Source organism: Mastomys coucha, unplaced genomic scaffold (assembly GCF_008632895.1).
Source record: "Mastomys coucha isolate ucsf_1 unplaced genomic scaffold, UCSF_Mcou_1 pScaffold21, whole genome shotgun sequence".
Classification (NCBI taxonomy): domain Eukaryota; kingdom Metazoa; phylum Chordata; class Mammalia; order Rodentia; family Muridae; genus Mastomys; species Mastomys coucha.
Genome location: NW_022196904.1, coordinates 22,819,924 through 22,832,742, shown reverse-complemented (window position 1 = coordinate 22,832,742; position 12,819 = coordinate 22,819,924). Strand labels below are relative to the sequence as shown.

Below are 12,819 nucleotides of genomic sequence, written 5' to 3'. Positions count from 1 at the left end.
AAAAAAAAAAAAACAAAAAACAAAAAACAAGAGGGTTGGAGATGTAGCTCAGCTGATAGAACACTTGCCTAGCTTGATGAAGCCCAGATTCCAAAAATGGGCTACCACGGGCTAGAGACTATAGGATCTGGAGTTCAAGTTAATCCTCAGCTATGTAGTAATTTCAAGGCTAACCTGGATTATATGAAACCCTGCCCCCCACCCCCACCCCCACCCCATCAAGCCAATTACAGGGGCCAGGAAACCTGGCCCATGATGTGGTGGGAGTGGAAACTCAAAAATATTTTATAATCTTAAAAGCCAGCATTTAGGCATAATTGTGCCATATACCTCTCCCTGGCCCAACCCTAGATAGACAGGAAAGGCCATTCTCTGGTCTTGACCAGAGATAGATGGACATGGGGAGGTCTGGGGTGTTCGCCACTCTAGAGGCAGTGGGACCTAGGAGAACGGGGCTGGTGAATGAGGTGCACTGAAGTCTCTGGCCATCGTCAGCTTTATTTAGAGCACCAAACACCTTAGACTATGAGGGTTAAGAATTGCATGGTAAGTTGTGCCGTCACAAGGACGAGAGATGCCATATGGCATCTCTGCAAATAACAATAGGCAGTTGTAATGATCAGTCTGAAGTGAACTCACCCTGTGTGTCACACCTAGGAAGGCAGGAGAGCACAATCGAAGAACAATTCCATGGTTTAAAAACACCGAGGTCATAAGATTCGTCTTGGTTTCTTGGAGCTTTCTCACAGTAGTTCAGGATTCCCCTCACACGACTCCATTTTTGGACTGTGTTCTGACAGAGGGGGACTTGCTTCTGTGTCACTGTAACCCAAGTGTCTGGCAGAGACAACTTAGGAGAATTGATGTCTGGTTTCAAGGGCAGTTGAGCCATAGCTGCTTGGCCTTGCGTGCCGGTGGGAGTGTGTGGAGGAAGATAACTGTTCCTACCCCAGCAGGCTAGGAAACCAAGGACAGTGTGAGCCCAGGAGCAACTGCTTTTTCAGGCTAGACCTCACCTCCCTAAGCTCCTATAACCTTCCGGAATGGAAACATCAGCTGAGGATCAAGCTTCTAAAACATGGACTCTGGAGGTGGGGGGTCTCCAGATTCAAGCCCAAACAAGAGATGTGTGTAGGAGCCCCCACAGTGAGAGAACTCCCGGCCCTCCGCCACCACCTCCCTTAAAGTCTGGCCCTTGCCTGTGGTATGCGATGCTGTCTTGGGGGCATCTCTGCTGTTTCTCCACTCCCCAGCCTTGTCCGTGATTCTCAGACACAAAGGCTACAACTCAGCCCAGTGTGTACCATGGTACTCACTGGTTATCTTAGCATCAGGGGAGGTGGGAGGCAGGAGGAGCAGGTGTCCGAGGTAATCTTTTGCTACATAACCAGTTCCCAGCCAGTGTGGGATACATGAGATGCTGTCTCAAAGCAGTACAGAAGCAAAAAGGCAGAGGCAGCAAGATCTCTAAGTGGGTAAGGCACCTGCTGCCAATGCTTCACATCCCTAGAACCCATGTTAGAAGGAGAGAACAGATTCCTGCAGGTGTCCTCCGACCTCTACATATGTGGTACAGGCACGTGTGCACACACATACATAAATGTGATAAAGATATTTTTAAAAGAATGAATTATTAACCTAAAAACAACAACAACAACAAAAATAAAACAACTATAATTCAGTCAAAGCTCTTGCCCAACTGAAGGCTGGGGTTTGAGCCCAAATCTGCCTTGTTCTCAAGCCACAAGCCATAGGTCTGCCATGGCATTTTCCTCCAACTGCAGAGGAGCATGGTCCCTGCCTGTAGACCAAACATGTCAACTCCCTGTGTCACCTCCTAACAGCTGGGGAAACTGAGGCCCTGGCCTCGGGAACTAATTATGCCTGGCCAGGCAAGAGACAACAGTGAGGTATGAAACCCATATTCTCCAGCCTGGGTCTGCTGTACCCACCAAACGCTGCCTGATTTGCCTAGCTGCCTCAGAGAGAAGGGAACCTGCAGTGAGGCTGTGGCCGAAGCACCCAGGAAGGCTAGGTAACCCCCTTCTACAGCCAAGAGGCAGAACCCTGAACAAGCAGGGCAGTCGCCCAAGTGGCTGTGCACCCTCCCTTCTTGAGAAGCCTACTCTGCCCTGCACTCCCAGTCGCCACCACCTCCCTGGCAGACATCCCGGACTGGCAGCCAAGGAGCCTCCTCTGCTGAGTGTCAGTTAATAGCAGACAGCCTTGCCAGCAGCTCCCTGCTCCCATCCACAGCAGAACCTCTTGGATGTTAAAAACCACTGGCAAGCAGGTCATGGGCTCACGTGGTGCTGTCCCTCCAGGGCTTCACCCTTGTTCCCTCTCTACCCTGCAGGTACGCAGCTGCCCCACACCCTCTGCTGTCATTTGACCCTCACTTTATGCACGATGGGATGTCCAGCGGTGACTCCTCCTCAGGTGGCCTGACCAGCCAGGAGAGCACCATGGAGCGCCCAAAACCAGGTAAGCAGGTCCGGGCCCCAATCCCCCTGCCACATCCCAAGGGCTTCTCCCTGAGAAGGCTCAGGTGACCTCCCTTCTCGGCTGCATTTGGACTGTGTAGACTGTAAAATCATGCCATGTCTACTTTGCTCACATGCTTCTGAATTCTGTGACTTAATGTCGTGCTCATGCCAGGCAGCCACACGACTAGATGTAGTGTGGGATTTCTGTATTTAATATTCCATTGTCTGAGTACACCCCACTCTGAGGGGACCGGTTTGAGGCTGCTTTGAAGCTTTTTCCTCTGTCTCTCTGTGAGCATGTGTTCCCAGGTGTAGAACAGCTGGATTGTGTATTTGACTTTATAAGAAACTGCACCAAAGTGCTGAACCATTCCCACACCCGCCAGTGACATAGAAGCCTTCTATGGCCGTATGTCCTTAACAGCCTTTCTATTTGGGCCCCTGGGGTGGACATATAGTTCTGTCACAGTGTCATTTTCTTTGTATCTTTCTTTTAATTCAATTCTATTGAACTTACGTATTCATTTATTTAGAAAGATGTATGTTATGTTATATAGCCCAGGCTGGCCTCACACTATGTAGCTGAGGATGGCCTAGTATTTCTAATATTCCTTGTCCATAAGTACTCATAAGTGCTGGGATTATAGGCATGTATGACCACACCATCCAGTTTAATTTCCATTTTTCTGACTGATGGGATTGAACATTGTACACACACACACACACACACACACACACAATTATGAATTCTGTACCTGTAGCACTTGAATGAATACTTAAAACACAATCTCTTGTAACAACTTTGTAACCTGTTTGAAGCCTAAGGACTTCTGATGAGCAGCAGTCAGGTGGGTTCCGAAGGCAGATGGCTATTGAAGTGTTAGAAAGAAGAGGCAGAGAGGCTTCTGGGAGGTGTTGAGGGCTCCTAGGCACCCAGGAAGGGTGTCCTAAGCCATATGCCCAGGATTAGCAGAAGGGAGGACTCAGTATCGTGCGTGGGTGTCCTGAACCAGACAGTGGTTGAGCCCAGGCAAGGGCATTAGCTTGTTCCTTGCTGCTGTTCATCTCTCGACTGCCTTGAGGGCTTGTGACCCCATTTGTACCTCCTGGGGAGGGGGAGGGGCTGCTCATGGATCTGTACTCTGTTTCCAGGATAGGTTTGTGTCTTTTTATTTTCCCACTCCATTCAGAAAAGGAGAGGAATATTCCTGGCTCTTTAAACACAGCAAAGAGCAAAATGGGGAGGGAGACTTTTCCAGCATTCAGCAGAGACCCCCCGGGGGGGCCATCAGACCCCCCTGTTCTCCCTTATGTCCCCTAGAGTCCCAGCTTCCTCTTCCTTCCCTGGGACCTTAGCTTAAGGTGACTAACCCCTTCCCTGACATACATACACGTGCATACACATGTTCTCGGGGAAGATCTGTGCTGAGAAAACATCAAGAAGTTTAGAATACGTGGAAGACCCAGAAAAGAGAAAGTTCTTGAAGAACACAGGGCTAGCAGGACCCAAAGCAGCGGCACACATAGGGCCTTGGCGGCCTCCCTGCAGAGAGTCAGGACAGCAGCAGCCCAGTTTTGTCCAATCGCCGTAAGTCTGGCGTTGTGCTAGGTGCCCCCACGTTCCCTTCTGCTGAGTCACAGCAGCAGCTGGGACTGCCTGGTACAGGCAAGGCATGGAAGGGTTGTCACTTGCCTGAGGTTGCTGCTGGTGAGTGACATCATTGGGATTTGAACCTGTTGGGTCACCCCATCATCCACAGGGTGTGGATACAGCCACTTGTTTCTGGTACCACGAGCACTCAGGTTAGTAAAGTGTCTCCTAGACCCAGGCCCATCTTCCTTAGTGGGAACAAGGGTCCTGAGGTACCCGAGCTGCCTTCAAGGGCTTCAACTTCTGTTTAAGCTCATGCTCCCATGGGCCTGGCAGTAAGTTCCGGCTCAGATGCAGGTGATCCAAATCCTTGGCAGAACCCTAAGCATCTCTCTTCAAGGAAGGTTGGAGGTCTGAGTCACACCTACCAGGCCAGGCCAGGACTGCCTGTCCTTAGAACATTGTCCAGGCACTTGTAGTCACTGTTGGTTGTTGCCGGCAGGCCCCAGCATGGTGGGGGACTAGGTGGCAGAGACTCTGACCTTCACTTCCTACTTAGCAGTTTCTCTCTGTGTGACCTTGAGCCAAGTACTTGACCTCTCTTGAGTATTGCTGACACCCTTCTACCCAAGGTGGTTCTGATATCGACTTCAGTAGTGCTGGTCCTGTCCAGCAAACTGGTGCATGCAGCCAGGCATGTTGATGCGTGTCTAGAGATCCAACATTGGAAAGACTGAAATAGGAGAGTCAAAATGAGTCCCAGGCCAGCCTGGGTTCTATAGTGAGACATTGTCTCAAAAATAAACATAAGGGGCTGGCAAGATGGCACTTGCCTTAATTCAGTCCCCAGGGACATGGACATACACACACACACACACACACACAAGTAATACAATAAAAATTTTAATAAATAAAGACAAGGCTAGGGAGTTGACTCTGAATAAGAGCAGTTGCCCCATAAACATGATTACCTGTATTAAATCCCTAGATCCCATGCAAAAGGCCAGATGTGATGGTGCACATCTGTAATTCAGATGTGGTTGTACTCCAGATGTGGTGCTATGCATTTACAATTCCAACATTCCTACATCAAGATGGAAGACAGAGACAGGAGAATTGCCTGTAACCTCAGACCAGCTAGCTTGGAGTGAAGTGCCAGAAAGAACAAGAGGCACCCACATCTGCTGGGGGAGGTGGTGACAGCCTTAATCCCAATACTCGTGAGGTAGAGGCAGGCAGATCTCTTAAGTTCAAGGCCAGCCTGGTCTACAAAGTGAGTTCTAGGACAGCTGAGGCTGCATAGAGAAACCCTGTCCCAGGGACAGAGAAGAAAAAAAAAGAGACATCCACATCAGTATAGTGGAAGGAGAGAACCAACTCCCAAAAGCTGCCCTTGACTTCTACACCTACGCCATGGCACTCAAGCACCCATACCCGCACATCAGTAAGATTCAAGTCTCTTCTAGCAGGAAGGGGGCATACATGGCTGCAGCTGGCCAGGACGTGGCAAACGCTCCGCCTCCTCTGAGGACAATGATGGAAAGGCATCTGCTTCCCCTAGTTAACCACATAAAGTTCAAAGAATGCCTTCTGGCACATAGTACATGCTCATCAAATGCCCCTGCTACTGAGTGCTGGTGTCGACATGCATTGATAGAGCCTGAAGAGCAGACAGATTTGCCAGAGCGGGACCATGCGGCCGAAGTTAGAGCAGAGTACCAGTGCATCACCCCTAACCACCAGTGTGTCTCCTCTTTTCCTGCAGAGCCTCTGTGGCACGTGCCGGCCCAGGCCAGGCTCTCCGCCATGACTGGAAGCATTGGCAGCAAGCATCCCTCCCGGCAGGACGCAGCTGGCAAAGATTCCCCCAATAGGCATTCCAAAGTGAGTCGCTGCCCCACCCCACCCCACCCCACCCTGCCCTGCCCTGCCCTGCCTCATCCAGGGAGTGAGGCTGGTTGCTGTCTGGCAGCTTTCCTGAGCACATGACTGTAGATGGCCAGGCGGCCTCTGGAGTGTGGTCTCTGGAGCGGGGCTCATCCTCAGCCATAGCCATGATCCCCTTTACAGGGGCTAAAAAACATCCTGGCTCCAGCCCTCAGCCAAATAACCTTTGACAGTTCCTCTCCTTCCTCTTTGCAACACGGAGGTCCGGGTAAGCAAGTACCGTGCCTGCAACCCCTGCATTTCAGAGACCTTCAGCCACAGAAGGTCAGTCTCTTCCCCAGAAGTATGCAGTGTGGCACGGGGACTCAGGCTCCCTGCTATCATTTGCTGTCCCTCAAGGCCTCCAAGCCCTCCCCTGGGTCCCTCGTTAGGACCTGCATTATTGCAGCCAGTGGTAGGGTAGAAGGGAGAGGAGTTCAAGGGGGAGATGTTTCAGCCCAGGCCAGAGATATAGCATGAGCCACTTCCACATATACTACCATGGTTAGGGCTCCATCCCTGCAGAGAAGGCTGGGAAGTAGAGTCCTGTATGCCTAGTTTGGTCTTGGCAACCTTAGGCTGAACATTGGGACCATACAGAGGAAGAGGACAGAGGAGCCACTGTCCTCAGGAGCTGACATCCCAATGAGGGTAGCAAGCCCTGAGTGGACAGAAGCATAAAAACTTGTTAAGAAAGCCTAGTGCGGCCTTAGGTAATACTCCCCAGAGCCCGGGAAGGAGGTGTCTTAGCCAACATCACTACTGCTGTGCTGAAACAAAACCAGGACCAAAGCAGCTCAGGGAGGAAAGGGTCAATTCAGCTTATACTTCCACAGGAAGTCAGGACAGGACTTAAACAGGACCTGAACCTGGAGGCAGGAGCTGATGCAGAGGCCATGGAGGGGTGCTGCTTACTGGCTTGCTCCTCATGGCTTGTTCAGCCTGCTTTCTTAGAGAACTCAGGACTACCAGCCCCTGGATGGTGCCATCTATGGGGCAGGGCCCTCCCCTCAATCACTAATTAAGAAAATGTCCTACAGGCTTGCCTCCAGCCTGGTCTTACAGAAGCATTTTCTGAATTGAGGTTCCCTCCTCACTAATGATTCTAGCCAGTGCAGAAGGTGACTTTGAATGAAGTCAGGACAGAACTGTAAAAAGAGCTGAGAGGAAAATGTCACAGACAGGGAACAAGTGCGAAGGCCCGGAGGCTTGTTCCTGCCACATCCAGAGAACACAGGAGACTCGTGTGTCTGGAGCAGTGATCTAGGGAGACAGGGAGGCGACATTAGACACCAGAGCATGAGTCAGACCACTGAGGCCTATGAGCTGTGGAAAGGACTCCAACCTGTGCCCCAAAATTGCCACAGGAGAGTTTCAAGCAGGCGAGGAGGGACGGTGATTCCAAACACGCTCACAACTGTCCTCTGACCACACATTGGGAACAAATCTGGATAGGGAGATGGAGAAGAGTAGGCAGCAGCGGCCCCATGGCAGGGGGTGGGGTGGGGTGGGGGTAGGGGGCAGCGGCAGATAGGACCCAGGGAGAACAAAGGAGGATGCCAACACAACAGTTCTGCTTGTATCTGGAAGAAACAGGCAGCAGGTTTTCAGAGCTGGTGCTGAGAAGATGTGAGGAAGGAAGGAGGGAGCTGGGGTTAGAAGGGAGCCCCAGACCTCGGATTGAGAAGCATTCCGCTTGAAATACGTCAGTCCAAGCACCAAATGAGTCAGGACTTCTAATCACACACCCATTTTACAAAACTGAGGCTGGGAGAAAGTAAACCCTGTCCTGTAGAGTTACTGTGCCAGGAAGGGAGGGAGGAGCCAGAATGTGGGTGCGTCTGGCTCCGGGGTGCAGTGTGGGCAGAGGCCCCCATCCCTGGAGTCAGGCTAACACACCGGCCTTGCCTTCCAGGGTGAACCTCAGTACTCCAGCCATTCCAGCAGCAACACCCTCTCCAGCAACGCCTCCAGCAGCCATAGTGATGACCGATGGTTCGACCCCCTAGACCCGCTGGAGCCAGAGCAGGACCCCTTCTCCAAGGGAGGTTCGAGCGACAGTGGCATCGATACCACGCTCTACACCTCCAGCCCCAGTTGCATGTCCCTAGCCAAAGCACCGAGGCCCACCAAGCCCCACAAGCCCCCCGGAAATATAGGTCTCTGTGGCGGGGGCCGAGAGTCAGCCGGGAGACCCCACCCTGCGGACAGACGGCGGGAAGTGTCCCCTGCACCTGTGGTGTCCGGCCAGAACAAGGGCTACCGGCCGAAGCTGTACTCCTCAGGCTCCTGCACTCCTCCAGGCCTGGTGGGGGGCAGCCGAGACCCACCAAGGCAACCCAGGTGAGAACCCACACCCCTAATGTGAGATCCTTCCCCCATACACACTTGCTGATTACTGTGCTTGCAGAGTTGGGTTAGAGAGCACATGCCGCATACCCGTCAGCCTCCAAAGGTCCAGACAGGGAGAGCAGCCCCAAACTCTGTCATCTGTCTTGGGTTCTCTCTGGCCCTCTGTCTTCTCCTCTCTCTGCTCTCTATGCCTAGTGGTTTTAACTCTGTTAATGAGTTTCAGATCTTATATATCACAAGTGTATTTATGCAGGTTGAAAAAAGCAAGGGTTTAAAAGTTTTCCGACACAATGTCCAGAGGGATAGACTGGGCTGCCTCGAGCACGGCTCGGTGGGTCCCAAGGACTGGTCTCTGCCTTCGTGGACTGCTGGTCTTGCCATGCTGGTACCTCTCTGATCTCAAGATGGGGTCAGAGAACAAAGGGGAGGTACAGCATCTCTGCCATACCGCTCTGTGTGGAGAAAGCAAATGCGTCCCCAGAGCTGCCCACAGCTGGTGGTGTCATGTGACTATTCCAGCTGCAAGTGGGTCTCCAAAGCCATAGTCCCCAAACCCAACCCTGAGTTGTGCCTCAGTAGGTTGGGTGGGGTGCAAGAATATGCATTTTTTCTTTTAAAGGTCTTAGATGTGGATGGACCAAGCTCTGAGAAGCCCAAATATGAAGGCAGGTGGGGGAGAGAGGTACCTCAGCCCTGAGTCTGAACCCACACACTTAGTGCTCCTAGGAAAGCATGGTCAGTCTGCCCAAGAAAGGAAGGCAGAATGTTCGGTTAGAGGGACCATCCAGGTGCCCCTAGAGGCCTCTAGAGGCCACAGCCTCCCTGCCCAATTGGCCTGCACCCAGGACCTCCAGAAAAACTCAGGGCCTTCCTGGGATAAAAGCTTCCTGACATCTTTGCCCGTGAGCCTATGGACTCCATAACTCGCTGTATAACCCCAGGCCTTTGTTACTTTTCTTTTCTTTTTGGTTTGTTTTTCGAGACAGGGTTTCTCTGTTGTAGCCCTAGCTGTCCTGGAACTCACTCTGTAGCCCAGGCTGGCCTCGAACTCAGAAATCCGCCTGCCTCTGCCTCTCAAGTACTGGGATTAAAGGCATGCGCCACCACCACCTGGCTTCTTTTCTTTTCTTTTCTTTTCTTTTTTTTAAATGTATTCATTTATTTATTTTGAGACAGGGTCTCACTATGTAGTTCTAACTGGCCTGGAACTCCCCAAGTAGTCTTTGAACTCACAGTGATCCACCTGCCTCTACCTTAGGAATGCCAGGATTAAAGGGGTGTGCCACCATGTCTGGCTTCTCTTTCTTTTCCTTTTCTTTTTGTTTCCCTTTTTTTAATGTGTTATGTATGTCTGTGCATCACACATGTGCCCAGCATCTAAGGACACCAGAAGAGGGCATCAGATCCCTTGGAACTAGAGGTACAGATGATTGTGAGCCACACTGTGGGTTCTTGGAATTGAGCCTGGGTCCTCTGAAAGAGCATTCAGTGATCTTAACAGCTTAGAGCCATCATCTAAGCTGCTGATGGGTGCAGTCTCAGGACCACACTCTGAGAAGCTCACGTGGGAGAGAGCTGTGTTTCTGCATAGAAATAGCTGGGCTCCAGGCAGTGACTCTCATTAGCTATACGCCTTGATCTGCTCCAGTCATAAGCTAAGGAGAAGGTAGCTTCCTCCTTGCTAGAAGGATTTCATGATTTCCCCCAAGGGTCTCTAACAGATTTGAAAACCATCATGGTTGGGCTGGGGACGTAGCACAGTAACACAATGTTTGCCTAGTGTTTGTGAGGCCCTGAGTTCAAATCCCAGAACCACAAAAAGAAATAGGAGAGCTGGGAGAGAAAGAAAAGAAAGCCAGCATGTTGGAAGTGCCTGAGTCCTCAGCTTCCCTCATCTGAGTAGCTCTTGACGCTGGCAGCCCAGGAGGGTTGCCATGGAGATGAAGAAGCAGGCCGCGTGAGGGTGCTATCTTAGGCTACCTTCCTAGACCAGTAGTTCTGAACTTCTGACCTCACTGACTGCTTGCTTCACTCATTCATTCATTCATTCATTCATTCACATACATTTCTTAGAGATCTGTGCTGCCCCAGGTAACCATGGCCCACCCCCACAGGTGACAGACAGTCCAGTCATTACTCAGAACAAAGGAGAACTGTGCCCACTGAGCAGTGCCAGGATGTGGAGGCAAGAGAGCACAGGGCATTTCCAGCCTGTTGTGGGCCCTGTTCTTGGGACATTGGTGGGAGCTGGACCTGGTAGCACAGGCTTGTCATCTCAGCTAGTTGAGGGACTGAGGCAGGATGATCACAAGTTCAAAGCCAGCCTGGTGAATTCAGTGAGAACCCGTATCAGAACAAACACAGCAGCAACAAGTTAACCGGTGTAGCTGGGGGCCTCACCTTCAAGCTGTCCTGAGTTCAACCCCAGCACTGAAAAGAAAATTCTTGTAGGGTTTATATCATGAAATCCATGATATAAAGGCAGTAGTGATGCCAGGCGCGGATGGTGGGTGAGGCAGGGGGGTGGGAACAAATTACCCCATAACTGAGAGAAGTATTTGCCAAACCCAGAAGTGGAGGGGGGAGGAGCCCCACTATACAAGTGGCCCTGGTGGTTGCTAGCTTTAATTTGCATATAGACAATTGATGCTAATTGCAAGTCATTCTTATCTACTCATTAAAGCTGCTTCCTGAAGTTTTCTCCTAGGCAACGGGTTTTAGTGTGGAACAGCATTTCCCAAAATGGGGTGCCTGAGGTGATCTGGGTGCTGAGAGGAGGGAGCAGTTGTCTCTTAAATGGATACACATTTCCTTAGGAGGCAGCAGTGCTTCCAACCCACCCCTGATCTCACAGACACTGCCCTGGACCCTATGACAATGAGGTGAAAGCACTTCTTGCTTTCTCCTCTTGTGTGTGTGTGTGGTGGGGTGGTGGAGGAGGAGAAGGATCTGTTTTTGAGACTGGACCTTACTCTGTAGCCCTAGCTGACCTATAACTCAACTATGTAGATCAGGCTGGGCTCAAACCTGTAGCATTCCTCCTGCCTCTGCTTCTGAGGTGCTAGAAGTACATGTAGTTGCCACCACACAGTTTTAGAAATGAGATAATTTTAAGAACCATATTCAGCCAGTTGTAGTGGTGCATACCCATCATCCCAGCACAGAGAAGGCTGAGACAGGAGGATCTATGGCAAGGGCATATGTCTCTCTCTCTCTCTCTCTCTCTCTCTCTCTCACACACACACACACACACACACACACACACACCACACACGTTCGAGAGGGAAGGTGGTGTTCCAGACAGTGCAGCAAGTCGTCGGTGTCGTCTCAGTGTGCTCTCCCCTCCTATCTGTTCTTCACGTTTCCATGGCTACATACCTATGCCCCCAGACCTCATCCAGGAGACCCCAAGCACCTCTGCCATCTGCTGACTACACTGCCCCTGGTAGCAAAGCCTTCCGCATCTACTATTGTGGGTCTGGTCCTTGAGAATAACAGACAGCGTGGTACTTGAACCCAGCACCCAGACGCCGGTGAGGCTCTTATCTGGCAGGCCTGTCCTGTGCCTTGTCACCACCTGCCCAGCACTTGCCATTTATTCATAAGCAAGTATATGTGCGCCAGGCCCAGTGTTGGCTGGCCCCAGGAAGACAACAGGCAAATGGTAGCAAAGTCATGGATGAGCTGCATTAGCAGGCATCCTCAGAGGAGGCTGGCTGATGTCTTCAGACTGCAGGGTCATTATGTGGGTACACATGTTGTATTTTGTGTGTGTGTGTGTGTGAGCGTGGTGCAAGGGGTTGTTGCTGGGAATCAAAGCCGGGGCCTTGCACAGGCTAAGCCCCACAGCCCTGGCTGTGGATGTTGACCTAAAAACAAACAAACAAAACAACCCAGGCTTGATGGACCAGGTACTGCCAATCCCAGCACTCCCAGAGGCTAATGCAGAAGGATCATCACTTTTGGGCCAGCCTAGGCTACAGAGTGAGACTTGCCTCAAATTTGAAGAGCAGAAGAGAAAGTTGGGGTTATAGAGAGAGGTTTCTCAGAAGGAGAAGCTATAGGTACAAAGGGCTGGGACCAGGGAAGCATAGGCCCAGGGGCCCAGGGAGGTCATCCAGGCACTCCATTACTGTGTGAGTTTGATCCTAAGGGCCAAAGACAGCCAGGAGAGGTCTCAACAGGAGGAGACAGGCGGATGTGTGCTGCTTCTAATTGTGTATCAGTGTACATGGTGTACCACACGTAAAGATGTCAGAGGGTGGCGTGGCGCAGTCAGTTCTTTCCTTACACCTTTACATGGGTTACAGGAATCAAACTCACAGATCACCAGACCTGCATGGCATGAGCCTTTATCTGCTGAACCGGCTCCCTGGCCCCAGATCTGGGCTTTGAAAAATGGTGTTTGGGGTAAGACAGGAAGTGGATTCTCAGGAAGGATGAGGCTAACTCACTCAGAAACAG

General features: G+C 51.3%; 1 protein-coding gene across 6 annotated transcripts in view; it reads left to right on the top strand.

Moving 5' to 3' along the window:
- Sipa1l3 (signal induced proliferation associated 1 like 3) overlaps positions 1-12,819 on the top strand; it is a 209,987-nt gene that overhangs the window by 167,907 nt on the left and 29,261 nt on the right. For all 6 annotated transcript variants that reach the window (XM_031386009.1, XM_031386003.1, XM_031386005.1 and 3 more), the window contains 3 exons: positions 2,357-2,484; positions 5,843-5,961; positions 7,919-8,346. In XM_031386009.1, coding sequence (XP_031241869.1) covers positions 2,357-2,484; positions 5,843-5,961; positions 7,919-8,346 — 675 coding nt within the window. The remainder of the gene's footprint in view (positions 1-2,356; positions 2,485-5,842; positions 5,962-7,918; positions 8,347-12,819) is intronic.